General features: G+C 40.6%; 1 protein-coding gene across 1 annotated transcript in view; it reads right to left on the bottom strand.

Moving 5' to 3' along the window:
- EYA4 (EYA transcriptional coactivator and phosphatase 4) overlaps positions 1-15235 on the bottom strand; it is a 74682-nt gene that overhangs the window by 20658 nt on the left and 38789 nt on the right. The window contains exons 11-12 of the mRNA XM_040627489.1: positions 14846-14982; positions 13303-13386 (exon numbers count right to left, since the gene is read on the bottom strand). Of these exons, the coding sequence (XP_040483423.1) occupies positions 13303-13386; positions 14846-14982 (221 nt within the window). The remainder of the gene's footprint in view (positions 1-13302; positions 13387-14845; positions 14983-15235) is intronic.

Below are 15235 nucleotides of genomic sequence, written 5' to 3'. Positions count from 1 at the left end.
CAATGTTCTAATAAACGGCATTTCAAAAAAATGTATTTAAACTTGGGGAAATTAATGTTAACTTTACTTCAATTTATGATAAGGATATGCAACCCAACAGGCCAAGCTGTGTTCGTATATACCCCTGAACTTATTCCACTTAGCAGGAGAAGCCCTTCCTCATCCCATTCCTACACCACAACAACCAATTTTCTGCCTGGACTCCCTTCCATAATGCTTTGAGGAGGAAACCCTAGAGAAAATATATTTGAAGTGACCGTCAGCTTCATATTCCATAGTGACTAAATACTAGAGAATTGGAATGGAGTGCTAAGAAAGAAGGAATTCACTGAGGTGTGCTGAGCAAAGCGACGACTCGAGAAGTGAGAGAAGATGAAGACAGGGCAGTAACAATATGTTGGATGTCAACACAATTTTCTAATTGCTTGCATCACTTCCTTAGAGATTTCTGTGGATTTCATAGTCAGAGACTGTCTTTTCAAAAACAGATGTTCATGCTCACATACTTGATGGCATCCTGGTACCATGTCCTCCAGTTGGCCAGACTTGCCTGCCAGATTCATTTGTCTTCCAGTGACATACCCAAAGACCAGATAAATTCCATTTTTCTCCAACAAATATTCAAGAACAAAGACAGAAATAGGGAGTGCCTATTTTGTGTCTCAGAAGGATCTCTTGCTGTTACCTTCAAGTATGAAAGTCTTTTTTCCTTACTTCTTTTGTTGTTGTTCATGTTTTTGTTGCTGTTGAAACAAAATCCCTGAAGGCTGAATAATTTTGTGTCAAACTCTACATCTGTCTTTTTCTGCTCAGGAATTCCTATTTCTAGTCTCTGTCTCTCTCTTTTGGGGTGGGGTGGATAGGCTGAGGATGGAAAACTTGTAAATACTCTGTCTAGTCATGGGACCATGAACAAAAAGTCTATAGAAATATCAGGAAAAAATCAAATGTAATTATAGCATGAAAACATATAATTCCATTAGTGACGCTCTCTGCTTTTGAGGAATGTTCACTGATGCAGGACAATAAAACCGAGCTCTACACTACCCCGTTATGTTTCTGATGATTACTGCCCTAAAGATATATATTTCAGATGGGGATTCAGAAACGTCCTATTTAAAAGGTTTTCCTTCTGGAGACTCGGTTTGTTAAATTCTTCTCTATGATGTGCCAATTTTTCTTTTTTTTAAGTTTTAAATAAAATTACTGAATTTCTTATACTCATGTCTCACATTCTTTGCATTTATAAATCAGATTTATGAGGCTGGGAGAAAACATACTGTTCGTCTTTGATTGTTACTTTCACTGATTCCACGCTTCTGAAGTCCATAACTATGCTCCCCATGATAGGCAAATCCATGAAGAATGCATTTGGTGTATCTGATAAGCATGCAAATACAACTTTTAAAAAAACCAACATGAATTCTCTAACAAGTAAGCATAACGCATGGTATGATGAAAACTGTATTTGAGCACTCCGCGGGCGTGCAACACCATGTCACTAGAAGGGGTTGCTCGCTAGTTTTCCAGGCTATGGCGATTCCACATCACACTCTACTTAGAGCCAGGACTTAGTAAGCATTTTGGCAAAATATCATTTGTTAACTGGGCAAGTTGAGGTTTGAGGTTTGTCGGAGTGTGAACTAGCTGTATTTTACTAAGGTTTCCAGAGAATAAGGCCTGTTGAAAGGGGGTGTTGCGTCAGCCATGCCAAAGGCTTGGCACGGATGGGCTCGGGACAGTCATGCCACAAGCCAAGGAAAACCATGTCGGTAAGAAGTGGTGATCTTGTTTCTAAGAGAATGTTCAGTGAGGGCTTACTTTCAAATATTGTTTTTTTCCCCCCTCAGCTTACTAAATCACCGGGACAGCTAAATCTAAGTGGATTACAGCACCGCATTTTTCTAGCTAAAGAACCCACAGATGTACGAATCCAAGAAAGATGACCAGCAAGTTGGTGGAGGTGGCCTTAGCAAGGGTCTGCAACGGTGGGTACCCTCTGCTTGGCCAGACTGCTGCGAAGGAGCTGCCAAAGCCTGCGACTCCATGGTTTTATCGGGCATTTGAGAGTTAAACATACTTCTGGATTGAACCCAAGTTTTATACAGAGATGTTTGCTCATTTTCATGAGATGTTTGTAGAATTACGGGCACCTTATGAATCAAGAGTTACTGCCTTTTTTAAGTTTAACTGTAGTGCGTGTTGAGTTTAGGGTCTGAAATGAAGTGACGGTGAAAACTTGGAGTGGGGAGGGGGGGGAAGTGGGATAATAAGGGCACCAACAGGGTTTTGTGGAAGCTCTGATACATATTATACATATGTAACAGTTCCAGTAGGTTCCAAGTGTCTACAGCAGAGTTTAACATGGTGCAAACTGAACTTCTGCCAATTTACTCTGTGTACCGCTCTATTAAAATACTTAAACTATTCCCAAGACATTTTAAGAGAGGGAGGGGGAGAGAGAGAGAAGGGAAAAGACACAGAGAGAGGGAGCAAGGGAGGGAGGATGAAGAAAATGAATAACTCTTGGCCCTTAAATGTGTGATTCTAAGCCAGATGTTACCAGTTTTTAACCAAGTCAGGATCAAGTATGGCACTTCTCTGTATCAAAATACTAACGCCTATTAGCCATGTTAGCACAGAACATAAATTGGAGCCAGACTGTCTGTCTATGGGCCTCTGCCCTGCACTGGGCCATCAGCTGGAATTCCTCCTCTAGAGACACCACGTAAAAATATCTCAGGAGAGGCAGCAATTATGTATTTTTAAAGAAATAAGGAACTTTTTTTTTTTTTCAAGAAGAACTAAAGCTCTTGGAACAGTTACTCCTTTGGGACTGGAAGCGCATTTGTCGCCTTTGGGCACGGAGGCAGAAGATGTGCAAATTCGTTACAGAAGGAGGAAGACCACAGCGCTGTGAACTAGGGCGGGGAGAGCTAGTGGCTCTGTGAGGGTATGTGAACTCTTCTAATCAGTGACAGGGGATGAAGTGAAACTCAGTCATGAATCAGAAGGGCAAATTTACAACTGACAAGTTTCTCTATGATGGATGGGCAGAGGGCTTCAGGGTTCTCAGGGGGAACTGGAGAAGGGTTTCAGGAACACTCATTCTGTTAGCATGTATTCACTGAGTGTCTATGATGTCAGATGTGTTCAAATTCTGCGTAGAGAGCAGAGAATCAAATATGTAAAGTTCCTACCCTTATGGGGTTAATACTATTCTGGATGAGCTACCTGATAAATAAATGGACAAAAATCCATGTAAATATATAGTATGTCAAGTGGTGAAAAAAAAATCAGTCGACAGATACAGAAGGCTATGGGGACAGGTGGCGATGGCTCATTTAAACAAAGTTCAGGGAAGGCCTTTCTCAGGAGGTGACAGTTGAGGCTAAGAACCTGAACAGGGTAAGGGAACTAGCCATACAGAGAAGAAGGCACAGAGAGCACGCGTAGAGGCAGGAGGGGGTCCACGTGCGTGGAGCGGTGTGAGGCACCATGACCCCAGTCAGAGAAGGGAAGTGGAGCAAGTACTTTGAGAAACAAGGAATGCTCAACTGGTTCAGACACACGTGAGAGGCCCCAGCAAGATAAACCAGGAATTTAGCAAGCAGGTCATTCCTCCGACTTGAAAGGACAGGCAGAGAATGAGAGTAGCAACTGGAAAATGGGCTCCAGAAGCTTTTCTGCTGATGGGACCATTACAACATGAAATATGGCATAAAGAATAATCCAGAAGAGTGGGGAGCTGGGGACTCAGGCACGAAGAAGGTCATTTCCAGAGTCAATTTACTGGCTAAGCACAAGGGCCTAGATCCAGGACATGAATGGAGGTGCAAGAAGAAGGCACTGAATATGGTTTTGGTGTGAAGATAAAGCAATTTTTCTCAGTCTTCCAGTTTGTTTGTTTGTTTGTTTTTTCCTCCAGTGAGAAGGAGTGTTGTGCAGAATTGAGAAGGAGCTGTGAAGGTCTGAGGGGAGAGAAGGTTTGAAATAGTCAGCTGGAAGAGTTAATTAACTCAAGAGTGCTGGACCCACTGGACACAATCAGATGTTGAGATAGGGGTAGAGAGTCAGGTGGGGTTTTCTGCAATGTGAGTCTGATGCCGAAAGAGCAGGATAAGAACAGTGAGGCTTTACGGGAAAGTGGGGCTACAGGGACATCCAGGGCTGTGGTGACAATGTCTAATGCAGAGGCCGTCGAACTTGACCACACATGAGAAACACCTGGAGAGTGTTTAGAAATCCCTTTGCTTACCCCACACCCCACACCAATGACATCAGATTCTCTGAGGTGGGAGCTACGCATCGGTAATTTCAAAGCCCTCCAGTGATTCCAATGTACAAATAAGACAAAATCAACAGATTAGCACCTTGCTACTCAAAGTGTGGTTCACAGACCAGCAGCCCTGACATCACGTGGGAGCATGCAAGACCCCACCCCAGATCTACCCGAGCAGAATATGCAGTTTAATGAGACTGTCAAGTGATTCATATGCATGTTGATATTTAAAAAGTACTAGTTAAGAGCTCTCAACAAGTTCTGGGACAGGAGAGAAGACCAGAGCTGGGTTGTTTCTGAAGGACTCTAAGACTTAAGTTGGTCTGATCACTGAGTAGAATGTTGGTNCAGCAGAATTTCTTAGGAACTAGGATTCCCTACTAATAGTTTAAAGTTATGAGTAAGAGCGCACTGCTCCCCCTTCACCTCCATATAGACTACCTGTGGACTTAACTTCAGCAACCAAATGACCCACAGTGGCTCTTTCCTTAGTCATGTAGCCAGATACTGCTGGAGAGCTGGTAAAGGTGGAAAACTAGCTAATTTTTGCTCAGGATTAAGAGTATTTATCTAAAATCTAAGCATTCGATGTAAGCAACGTATTTGCAATTGAACAGTAGTTGATATTAAGTAATCAGAAACCCTGATGGAGGCATACAACTTACTTACCACTACCAACTTCTGCTTCAATCAGAAGAGAATCCAACAAATAAAGCTCACCCATATTTATTAAACTAATGACGGAATACATTCTTCAAGGGGAATTATAGCAGTAGTAACGGTAGTAATACGCTATGCCTACAGTTGCTATGCCACATTACAGCTAGGGTGGAGACTCTGGATCAATGAGACTTGCTGACTTTTTATTGTTTTGGGGCCCTTCTAGTCCATCATATGCCAGATATACTTTGAAATATAAAAAAACAACATAGCATTATGTTTATACTACAGCATCACAACTGGGTGAGAAGAAGACAGCCAGGTTGGTGAGAACGGCCATGGGAGGATGAGCTGGGAAAGCCTGGGACTAAGACAGGAGAGGTAGGGGCAGAGATGCATGAACACACCCAACTGGGATGGCCATGGGACTTGGTGGGGGCAGGGGGCGGGGGGCGGGAGGTGAGTGGTACATGAGAGGAAGGCTGTAGAAAAGAGAGGTGAGACATTAACCTAGAAAATGGACAGCTGATGACTTAAGGAAATTTAAGGGATGTTAATAATTGGATCTGCCCTGCCCACCTCCTCAAGATGGGAGATTGAGCAGGTTTATAAACTGAGATCATACACAGGGACTGAAATTTCAAGGGAGGTTATAGAAGTCTCCTCTAGAAGTTCGTGTCTTTAAGAAACAAATTGCCACTCACCTTTTTGTTATATTAGTTTCAAGCTAATAAATGTGATGTCCCTTCAAGATCTTTTCCTTTTCTCACCTACTCCCAGCAATAACTTGGTAAGGCTGGGCTTCAATAAAAGTGAGCCCGATGTTTGGCTACTTATGATATACCTAGATCCATTTAGTCCAATTGAAAAAAACAGTTTCTCTAAAAGGAACAGATACTCCACGTAAAAGCAACACAGAGCTCTATAAGAGGAGTCCCTATGACAGAGTTTGAGAAATGTCACTGTCTTTGACTTAGCTTTACTTGTATTTACATATGCACTGTAATTATGTACACTTGTTCAAGTACACATATGTACATATTGGCACACATGTGTGTACACATATGTGCACACAAACACACATATTATAAGCAACCACACAGCACACCAAAACATTAAGGAGGCTTGCGAATTCTGCACTCAGTCACTCATATGTACCACACATGCTCTTGTCACCCTCGACTTCCCTACAACTATGAGCCGAGTACCTTACATTACGAGAAAAAACAACAGATATAAACATATGCAAATTTGTTTAGGAGACATCCAGTTTTCCCAAAATTCGTTTCCCAACCTTCAGATTTCCTTGAAACCAGATAAAGTAGGTTACACTTACTGAATCTTTATTCTGTGGTAAGCAATGTGCCGAATTTTAATGCATTAGCTCATTTAATCCTCCTAATCATAAGATTAATTTTATCATCCTTCCTTTTTTATGTAGAAGGTAACTGAGGCTCACAAAGTTTAAATAAACTACCAAGGTCACGTGTGCAGTAGGAGGTAGAGCTAGAGTTTAAACTCTGGTCCATTCTCCCTTCAAAGCCATTCTCTTCCATCTCCCTTCAAAGCCATTATGCCCAGAGAGGAGGTGACTTGCACTGGTGTTAATGTTCCATTAGGGTGGCCACTAACCCATGGTTCCAACACTTATTAATTCTAATCACTCCCTTTTAAATCATGTTGCTTTTCCTAGTTGACATGCATGTAAGTCAATACTTACCTTCGTAACTATCCCATAATTTAAAATCTAGCTGGTGCCATTTTGGAAATCTTCTATGTAAGTGTGTGTACACTTTCAATATAAAAGTAACCAATTGGTTTATGCTGACGGACATCGTATTTGCCCAGTGCGGCTCTTATATAAGATGTTGTCTACAATGAGCAAGTAGTTTGGAGAGCTTGCGTTTCAATTTCACAACACAAGGCAACTAACCAACTGTTCACTTTTCCTTCAGTGTTTTTCCTGCCTTGGGCTATTTCCTTTGCTTCCTCGCCCATACTCTGGAATAACTTTAGAGAACCATGGCTTCACAGCACATGACACATTAATGCTCCAAAATGAATCAAATCCCTAAAGCACAATTTATTTAGCTCCTTTCATCCCTCCTTCAAAAAAGAGAAATTACTACAACTTACCAAGTAAAATAATACATACACATAATCAGGGAGAAGGAATAATCTTCACAAACTCTAACAGATGACAGATGAGATGATTCCTCATCTATGTCCTGCCAAATTTACAAATTCCTATTCCGGAGTTTTACACGGCTGAAAACTGTCCGTGCCCACAGGTGCTCTGCTGTAAAGCCCATCATCAGCTTCATAAGGGCTCAAACACCCACATGGCTCACTTGCCGTTATGGTAAATATCCTGGAACTGTTCTGCTTGGGAAAAGAGCATGTTGTGTTGACAACAGAACAGAGTCAAACAGTGCTAAGTTTTTTGGAAGATCCTTGGAAAATTCACAATATCATTTACTTATAAGTGGAACTAGGATTTTCCAGAAATTTCTTTTTAAATTAAAATGCAAAAGTTAGTTACACAGGGCATTTACAAGTGAAGTGGCATTCCTAAATTATTATGTTCCATGCATTTTATTTTTATAGGTGGTGGGGGAAAAAAAAAACATGAGACCAAAAGAATGTAGAGATTAAGAACATGTCAAAGAGATGTGGGTTCTGACTGGCCATACCACTTATGAGCTGTGTGAGATACTAACAACCACACAGGGTGGTGATGAAAACTATGGAGATAATGCATTTAACAGGACACTGGGCAAAATGTCAGGCCCATAGCAAGAACTTAAAATGGTGCTTATTTTTTCTTGATGAGAGAAAGAAAGATAAATAAAGAGGTAAGTAGGCGTGGTTCTGTCAGGACATGATTTTGTATCTCTGACTCTTCCATTTCCAGCCCTCAGCTCACTATGTATCACGCCATTATGATACCACCTCATATAAACACTGACCTTCTGCGTGTCCAGAAATAACTGCCATTAGTCATTTCTCATTTGGGGGAAATAATGTGTATTTTTATAAGTTTCTCTGGCCTGGGATGTGGATGATAGTTTTCAGAGCTGAGTGCTACTTTTATACATTTACATTACCTCATTTAATCCATCCAGTAACCCCAGGAAGGAAACAGATTATAACCATTTTCAGATGAGACAGGCTGAGAGGTGAAATGACACCTGAGGCGCACCCAGGCACAGGACTTCCTTCTCGCTTCTAGCTCGGTGCTCCTTCAGCTGGATGCCTGCCTTACGGACGGTGTTCTGAGCAGCACCCAGGACTCAGGAAACCCTTTTGGGAAGGGACTGGCTCCATGAGGGAAGTTTGTGGTATCTCCAGTCCCTCAACATCTCCATTTCACCTACAGCAGGTCTGCCCTCAGATGTTTTACATAAAGATGCTCGGTGTGACGCAGTCAATGTGCACAAAGCATTCTCAGGTGAGAAGGAAAGAACTGAAAAATCGCTATGTTATACAAAAATGTTGTGCTCTAAAAATGCATGTTGTGAAAACAAGACTCACCTAACAAATGAAAAGGACAAAAGACATTAACAACTGCAAGCTGACACAACCTCTAAGTAGTATAAGGGTCATTCTTTCCTCTCCACATAGAATGGCCCTGGTCACTTTTGTTATTAGCAAAGCAAAAAGTCCTTCTGAATTGTCAACTAGTCACCAGAATGCTCTCACTTCAGGCAGTCCTCAAGGTCCTTACTGAAGACAGAAGGGAACTGAGGAATTAAACATGGTTACAAAGGAGTCTCAACTGTAAAACATCTCAAGACCTCTAACGTGATAATGGGCACGGAATGACCATAAAATGCAAGTAGTCCCTACCTCTTTTTGGCCACAGGCCTTTCCACAAAGACTATCCATTGGCATGTCCCAGAACTCACTATTTCAAGAAAAAAAGTTGGGGAAATACTCTATTCTAGTGGTTCTTAGAGCATGGTTCATCTGCTTTATTGGGGGTTTATTCCAAATGCAAAATCTCAGGCCCCACCCAGACCTACAGAATCCAAAACTCTGGGGGTGGGATGCAGCTATCTGTGTTTAACAAACCCTGCGGGTTATGGCGACTCACATGGAAGTTCGAGAAACACTGTTGCAGTCTGAATCGCTACCACTTCTTACTTACTGCATAGCAGCCTGCTAGTCTCCACAGAGCAGCCAGTTATAAACCATCATGTCCCCACTCAGCCAAAAACCCTCCAACACACTGCACCAAGAATAAACCCCAAGTGCCTTATGGGAGATACCCTAGCTGATGTGGCCCCCTGCTCACCACTCTGTTCTTACCGGAGCTATTCTCTCCCTTGTTTACAACCTTCCAGCCACACTACTTCTTTATATTCCTGGAACACTGGAAGACTGTTCCTGTTCCAGGGCCCTCCTGTGCCCTCTGCCCGGAACACTCCTCCACGCTCTCCCCTTCCTCCCACATCGGCACGGCTAGCTCCTTCCTGCAACCCAGGTCTCAGGATCAATGTCACCTCCACGCTCAGACCCCGGTGACGCTCTACATGACGCAGTTTCATTGTCTTCACAGGGATGGCTATCTGCTTTGATTTTGTTTCTTGTAAGCTCCATGAGAGCAGGAAGCGGGTCTGTCTTGCATTAAGTAAATAATTGCTAGATGAATATAGTCTGTCTACAGAGCTCTAGTTTCGCCATTTTTACTTTTGGTCTGTGATCAAGTCGAAGCTGCCCAGTGCCCTCTCGGTTCCCTCTGAATGACCTCTGAGCTGCGTGTGGTCTCCGGCTTCAAAAGATGGGCCTGGCATAACATCCCTTATTTAGCTATTTCCCAGTATGCCAAGATAGTAATGTCTTATTGGCGAGAAGACAATGCCAACTTCCTTTCAAGACATTAAGAAACATGTCAATGATGAAATGACTTTCAGAAAAATGTAAATAATAATTTAATAAGGTCATCTAAGTTGTTTTGCATGGACTTCAAGAAGGGTGTTTTCATTTTGATTAGAAAACATAGAGCCTAAGCAGATTTTTACTCTAATTTCCTTAAATTGCCCTAAGTAAAACGTTATTCAGTACGGTGAATTCCAACAGGCTCCCTTCCTGTTAGAATTGTATAAAGTACAAGGACTTGTTATGAGACTGACGGAATGTACCAGCATTTAGCATTTTGTGACCTTGGTCACGTTTCTTAGACCCTCATAACCTTGGGTTTCTGCATCCATGGGACTTGGACAAGAACTTACAGCAGGGTAATTAAGAGAATCAAATAGGATCACATTTGTTTAAGTGACCAATAACAGGTTTTTTGAATGTTAATTCATGCCAACTGTTCTGTGAAGCCCTTTAAACATGTTATCCCTTTCATTCTTATTCGTTATGGGTAGTACTATTCCCATTTTACAGAAATTGAGGCCCAGGGATTAAGGACTTTGCCAGAGGTCACAGAGCTGCACGCATCAGTGCTGGGTTTTCAAAGTTAAGTTTATCCAACTCAAAGGTTCCTGTCCTGAACCATCATCCCTACTGCTTGTCAAATGCCGAACACAGGCTCCATCTACCACACAGTAGGTACTCTATAAATGTAAGTTTATCTTCCCCAAACTTTCAATAGTGCCCCTGATTCTTTTCCCATGCTGTATTGCCATGAGGTAGTGATATCTGTCTGCCACAATCCACGTCACGAAACACTTCTTAAATTTTACCTCTTGATGGAAAAGTATCCCAATCGTCTGAGAAAAGATCATTCGAATTATTTCAACTTAGGGGGAATCCCCATAACTGCCTACACAGTTCCTCACTGACTGTCTTCACTCTCCTTAGGATATGGCACATACTGCGTTCCTGACACACTGATGACCTGTGTGTGATGGGCTGCGGCAGAAACGAGATGGGCTCTGGGGTCAAATAGTCGAGGGCCCCATGACTCATCTCTGCCACTGAGGAGCCGGATGACTCTGCACATAGTTTATTCCCTGACTATGTTTCCTCATCTAGAGATGGGGAGAAAATTCTCTCTCTTAGAACTGTTGCGATGCTTCACACCTGGCACCTGGCAGGCACTAAATGACATCGGTTCCCTTCTTCCCTTCACTTCGCGCCACTCTTTCAATAAGCTCTGCTATTTTAAGCACTGAAACTGTCTCTCTTGTATTCCAACAAAGCTTTTTGATGGTACTTGAAGAGAAGGGAACTCATATGTGAAATGAATGCTACATGTCCACGTGGCCACAAAGTGACAGGTTTATTTCGATGATGCACACAGCTGAGGGAAGCAGGAGAACTTTGCTATTAAAATTACTCTTAGAACCAGTTTGAACCACTCAAGAAAGGCAGCTTGTTATTCAGGTTTTTTATGGTTCACCACCCCTCACCCCATCTCTTTACTGGCCCTTCTTTCCCAAAGGGAAGTCCATGCTTAGTTCTTGGAGGGGTGCAACTTTATGGTATTTCTGACAAAAAGAAAAAATGTATATATAATGACATTTTGACCATGTTCCTTATGTATCACGTTGGGTTCGAATGATCTTACTATTTCTAACAATCAAAACCACCACAAAAGGAGGAAGGTTTGAAGTGAAGAAATACTCCAAAAATCTAAAATTCCCAAAGATGACTTCCACCACTGGTCTGACATGATGGGAGCAACATGGATATTTAGGTATAGCCTCTGATGGTGACTATTTTGAAGGGAACTTTATTTGGATTCATATGTTCAAGTTAGATTATCTTAAACACTGACGTAATGTGAAACTTAGCCATATAAAAATACTGCAGTCAGCTCAGCAGCCAAAACTACTCCAGAAGAAATGCTTTAGATTGTTCTCTGGAAACTTTTTAAACTGTATACTCAACCAGTCATAGAATTTTTGAATGTGCACCCCAAATTTATATACAGTTACTTTATTTATATGTTATATACATATTCTTTAAATTATAATAATATGCATGTATTTGTAAAGTATGTGCATTTTAAAACATATAACAATACAAACTGCAAGACAAAAATGTGTGTGTGTGTGTGGGTGTGTACACACATTATTTTTTTTCCTTTTATCTCTGTGGAGCATCGTGTATCTATCCAGAACATATTTATACATCCTGCTTTGGAGACCACTGTTTTAAATGACAAGATTGTGATAAAGGGGCAAAGATCCCTTTTTCTAAATGGCTGTTAAGCAAAACTGTTACCTTGCATATTTGTTTAGTTACATATGTTACTTACACTAAAAATCAAATACAGTGCAGATTCACCTAGAGTGCATTACATGAATATTTCAAGTAGGAAATACTTAAGCACAATCCATCATTAGTGGTCTAGAAGACCAAACTCAACAAAACTGCTAAACACTGCATGCTGGGCTGACATGAGACCCTCCTAAATAATGAAACGCTATAAAGACACAGGGAAGGCAGTTCTGTAAGTGTAAAATGTAAAGGAACCAAAGTTAGATATACTTTGAATATGGTAAATGAAGACAGGCCAACATGTTCTGAGTTGACTCTGGTCAGATTACAAATCGTATAGGGTGGAAGACTCAGACAACAATGGCCTAAACCATTATTTCCCTGATAAGTGTGCTGGAGTTGCTCTGATCACTGTAATGGCACGCACACAGCGTATACCAACACAGTCATAAGAAGCTAACTTTGAAACGGATGGCAAGAAAGAAAGGAAGGAAGTCATGAGACCATCTGTCTCTGAATTTATGTGTGTGAAGGGATGTTATCCTCAGTTGCTGTTCATATGCTTATTCAAAGTTATCAAAAATACTTTTATCCATAGATCCAAAGGATTTCTCAGACAAAAGATTACTTCCTTATTTCAACTGGCATTCTCTAGCAACATTTGATATAATAAGTGAATTCAAACAATTTCTTAAAGTTTCCTTATTAGAGGATAATACGTGATTTTATAATGTTGAAGTAATTAACAAACTAATTTTTCTAAAATGATTATGTCATAGTAATAAGCTTGCTTTTGATGAAGAAAATTCAAAAGCATTCTGAAAAAAATTTTGAATTACTTTTGTAAAATTTGCCAGTTCTCACTAAAGAATAATGAGCCACTGGAAATGAATTAAGAGCCAATCTGGCAGTCTACAATAAAAACACTTAAATGTATTTAAATTGCTCTGGATTTTTTTTTTTAAAGATTATTTGTTTGCAAGAGAGAGAGAGAGAGTGTGAGTGTGAGTGGGGGAAGGGGCAACAGGAGAGAGAGAATCTCAAGCAGACTCCCCACTAAGTGCGGAGCCCAACACAGGGTTCAATCTCATGACCCTGAGATCATGACCTGAAGTTCCTCTGGATTTTTGAACAAAATAAAATTCCAACAAGGTATGTTGGGGTGAAATTTCTTAATCTCTTACCTTGCCATACTTCTGGGCGTAAGACCCTGTGAGCAGTGAGTGGAAAACAATGATGGTTTCATCCAAGTCCCAGACAAACACACGCTGAAGAAAAAAGAAAGTATCAAAGAATTATCAAGTTCTAAGGAAACAGAAATATCTTAGTTGAAAACACCTGACTTCGTTGTTGGGTATAATCTCAATACGACTTTATAAAAAACTACAGTACTCCATTAATATTTTTCCAAGGTTGCCAGACATTACCATGATAAAACCAGAGGGGGGGTGATTAAAAAAGTCATAATAAGCTTAAAGATCGGATGTCCTAATTTGAATGAATTCATCTAAATATTTCCTTGCAGTTAATACCCCAAAAGACACATTTGAACTTAGGACATAAGTGTGCTTGAGATGCTATTTTAAAATCTTTTGTCTCATGGATTCATTAGATTTTGCAATTCAAGCAAAGGGTTCAATTTTTAAAAAAATATTTTAAAAAATCAGTGAGTGATCCCTAAACAGGAATTGCAAACTGTTGACCTTTGGGTTAGATTAGGCCATCTGATGAGATGTTCAGTTTGCACAGTGTTTAGAAAGATTTCAAATTACTGATCAACATTTCCAGATTAGGAGACTTCACACACACATCAGGGTTCTGACTCAGCAGGGAAACCGGAAGATACAGCAATGCGGACTGACATTCCACAGGCAGTGATGGGCGGGCCTCCTTCTCCTGGGCCAATGCTCCCTGCTCCCTACTTTCTGCTGGCTCCCTGGCCCTGTTCACTCTTTTATATCACCTGCTGGGTACCTGAAGGCACTGGGATGTGGCACTGTCCTTCAGGTGAAAGAAGTGATCTCTTACAAGGAGGCACAATGACTGTTATTTGATTTTACCGAATCTGGAAATTTGGGTATTTTACTTAATTGAAGGATGTAGTTGTGTAACAAGTAACATAGTATGGTTAAGAATAGTTTCCCTGATGTTTTATAATAAAAATCAACCTGCTTAGCATGGATAGATCTCAAAAGAGCTCTCAACCAGAAAAATAGGATGCAAGGAAGTTTTTATAGATATAAAAATGTTAACATGCATCAAATGACTGGAATTTTTCCTATTTTCAGAAGACAATTTTTCCTTTCTGTACAGATTAATTTTACCTTTTTAAATTTTATTAACCTCCCCCAAATTTTATTGACCCATATAAACATTTTTCATTACCTTAATACTACCAAATAGAGTGTCTCTCAGAAAACTATCCCACAAGCAATGGCTTTATTTTATAAATTTCCATTTGTGCCAGTTAGGATCAAAAGATGCAATTACCTCAGGCCTAGAATTGTAAAGTACCATCATTCTAAAGTTTTTAATTTTGCCATTATCATGGATGAAATCTCAAATTTTGGAGCTGTGAAATACCTACACGATAAGATCCACTCATTTCATGATATATCCTTCTTTTTTTTTTTTAAGGTTGAAACCTTATGGAACTGTAAGGTATAGAATATATCATTCAATAAAATACCACATCATATTCCACTCTTCAAGGGTAAATCAGCATACCTCCAGGTCACTGTCAGGAGGCGGGGAGGGATTATTTTTCCGGCCTCTTCCTCGGGATTTTGACCCAGAACTCCTGCATGTTCTCTCATCAAGATCTTTGATAGGTGTGGAGGGGCTCTGCACGGTTTCAAACTCTCCTAGAAATAACACAACTTGTATCAAGAACAGCACTTCATTTTTAGATCAGGTATGAGTCTTTGTTGTGGATTATGTTAACGAATCCTTATACAAAAAAGGATTTATCATCACAAATAACCAAAATCCCAATTCAATTAAAAATTTTGCAGGTCACTCAAGTCCCCCGTGGTTTCAATCTATGTGATCTATTAAACCTGAACGTCTTTTATACTCCGTATGTCTTTACCGTCCCTGTCTCTACCCTCACCTACA

The sequence above is a fragment of the Ursus maritimus genome, unplaced genomic scaffold, assembly GCF_017311325.1.
Source record: "Ursus maritimus isolate PB19 unplaced genomic scaffold, ASM1731132v1 scaffold_13, whole genome shotgun sequence".
NCBI classification, from domain to species: Eukaryota; Metazoa; Chordata; class Mammalia; order Carnivora; family Ursidae; genus Ursus; species Ursus maritimus.
The sequence above is the reverse complement of the archived record's forward strand: the minus strand, read 5'-3'. Positions and strand labels throughout refer to the sequence as shown.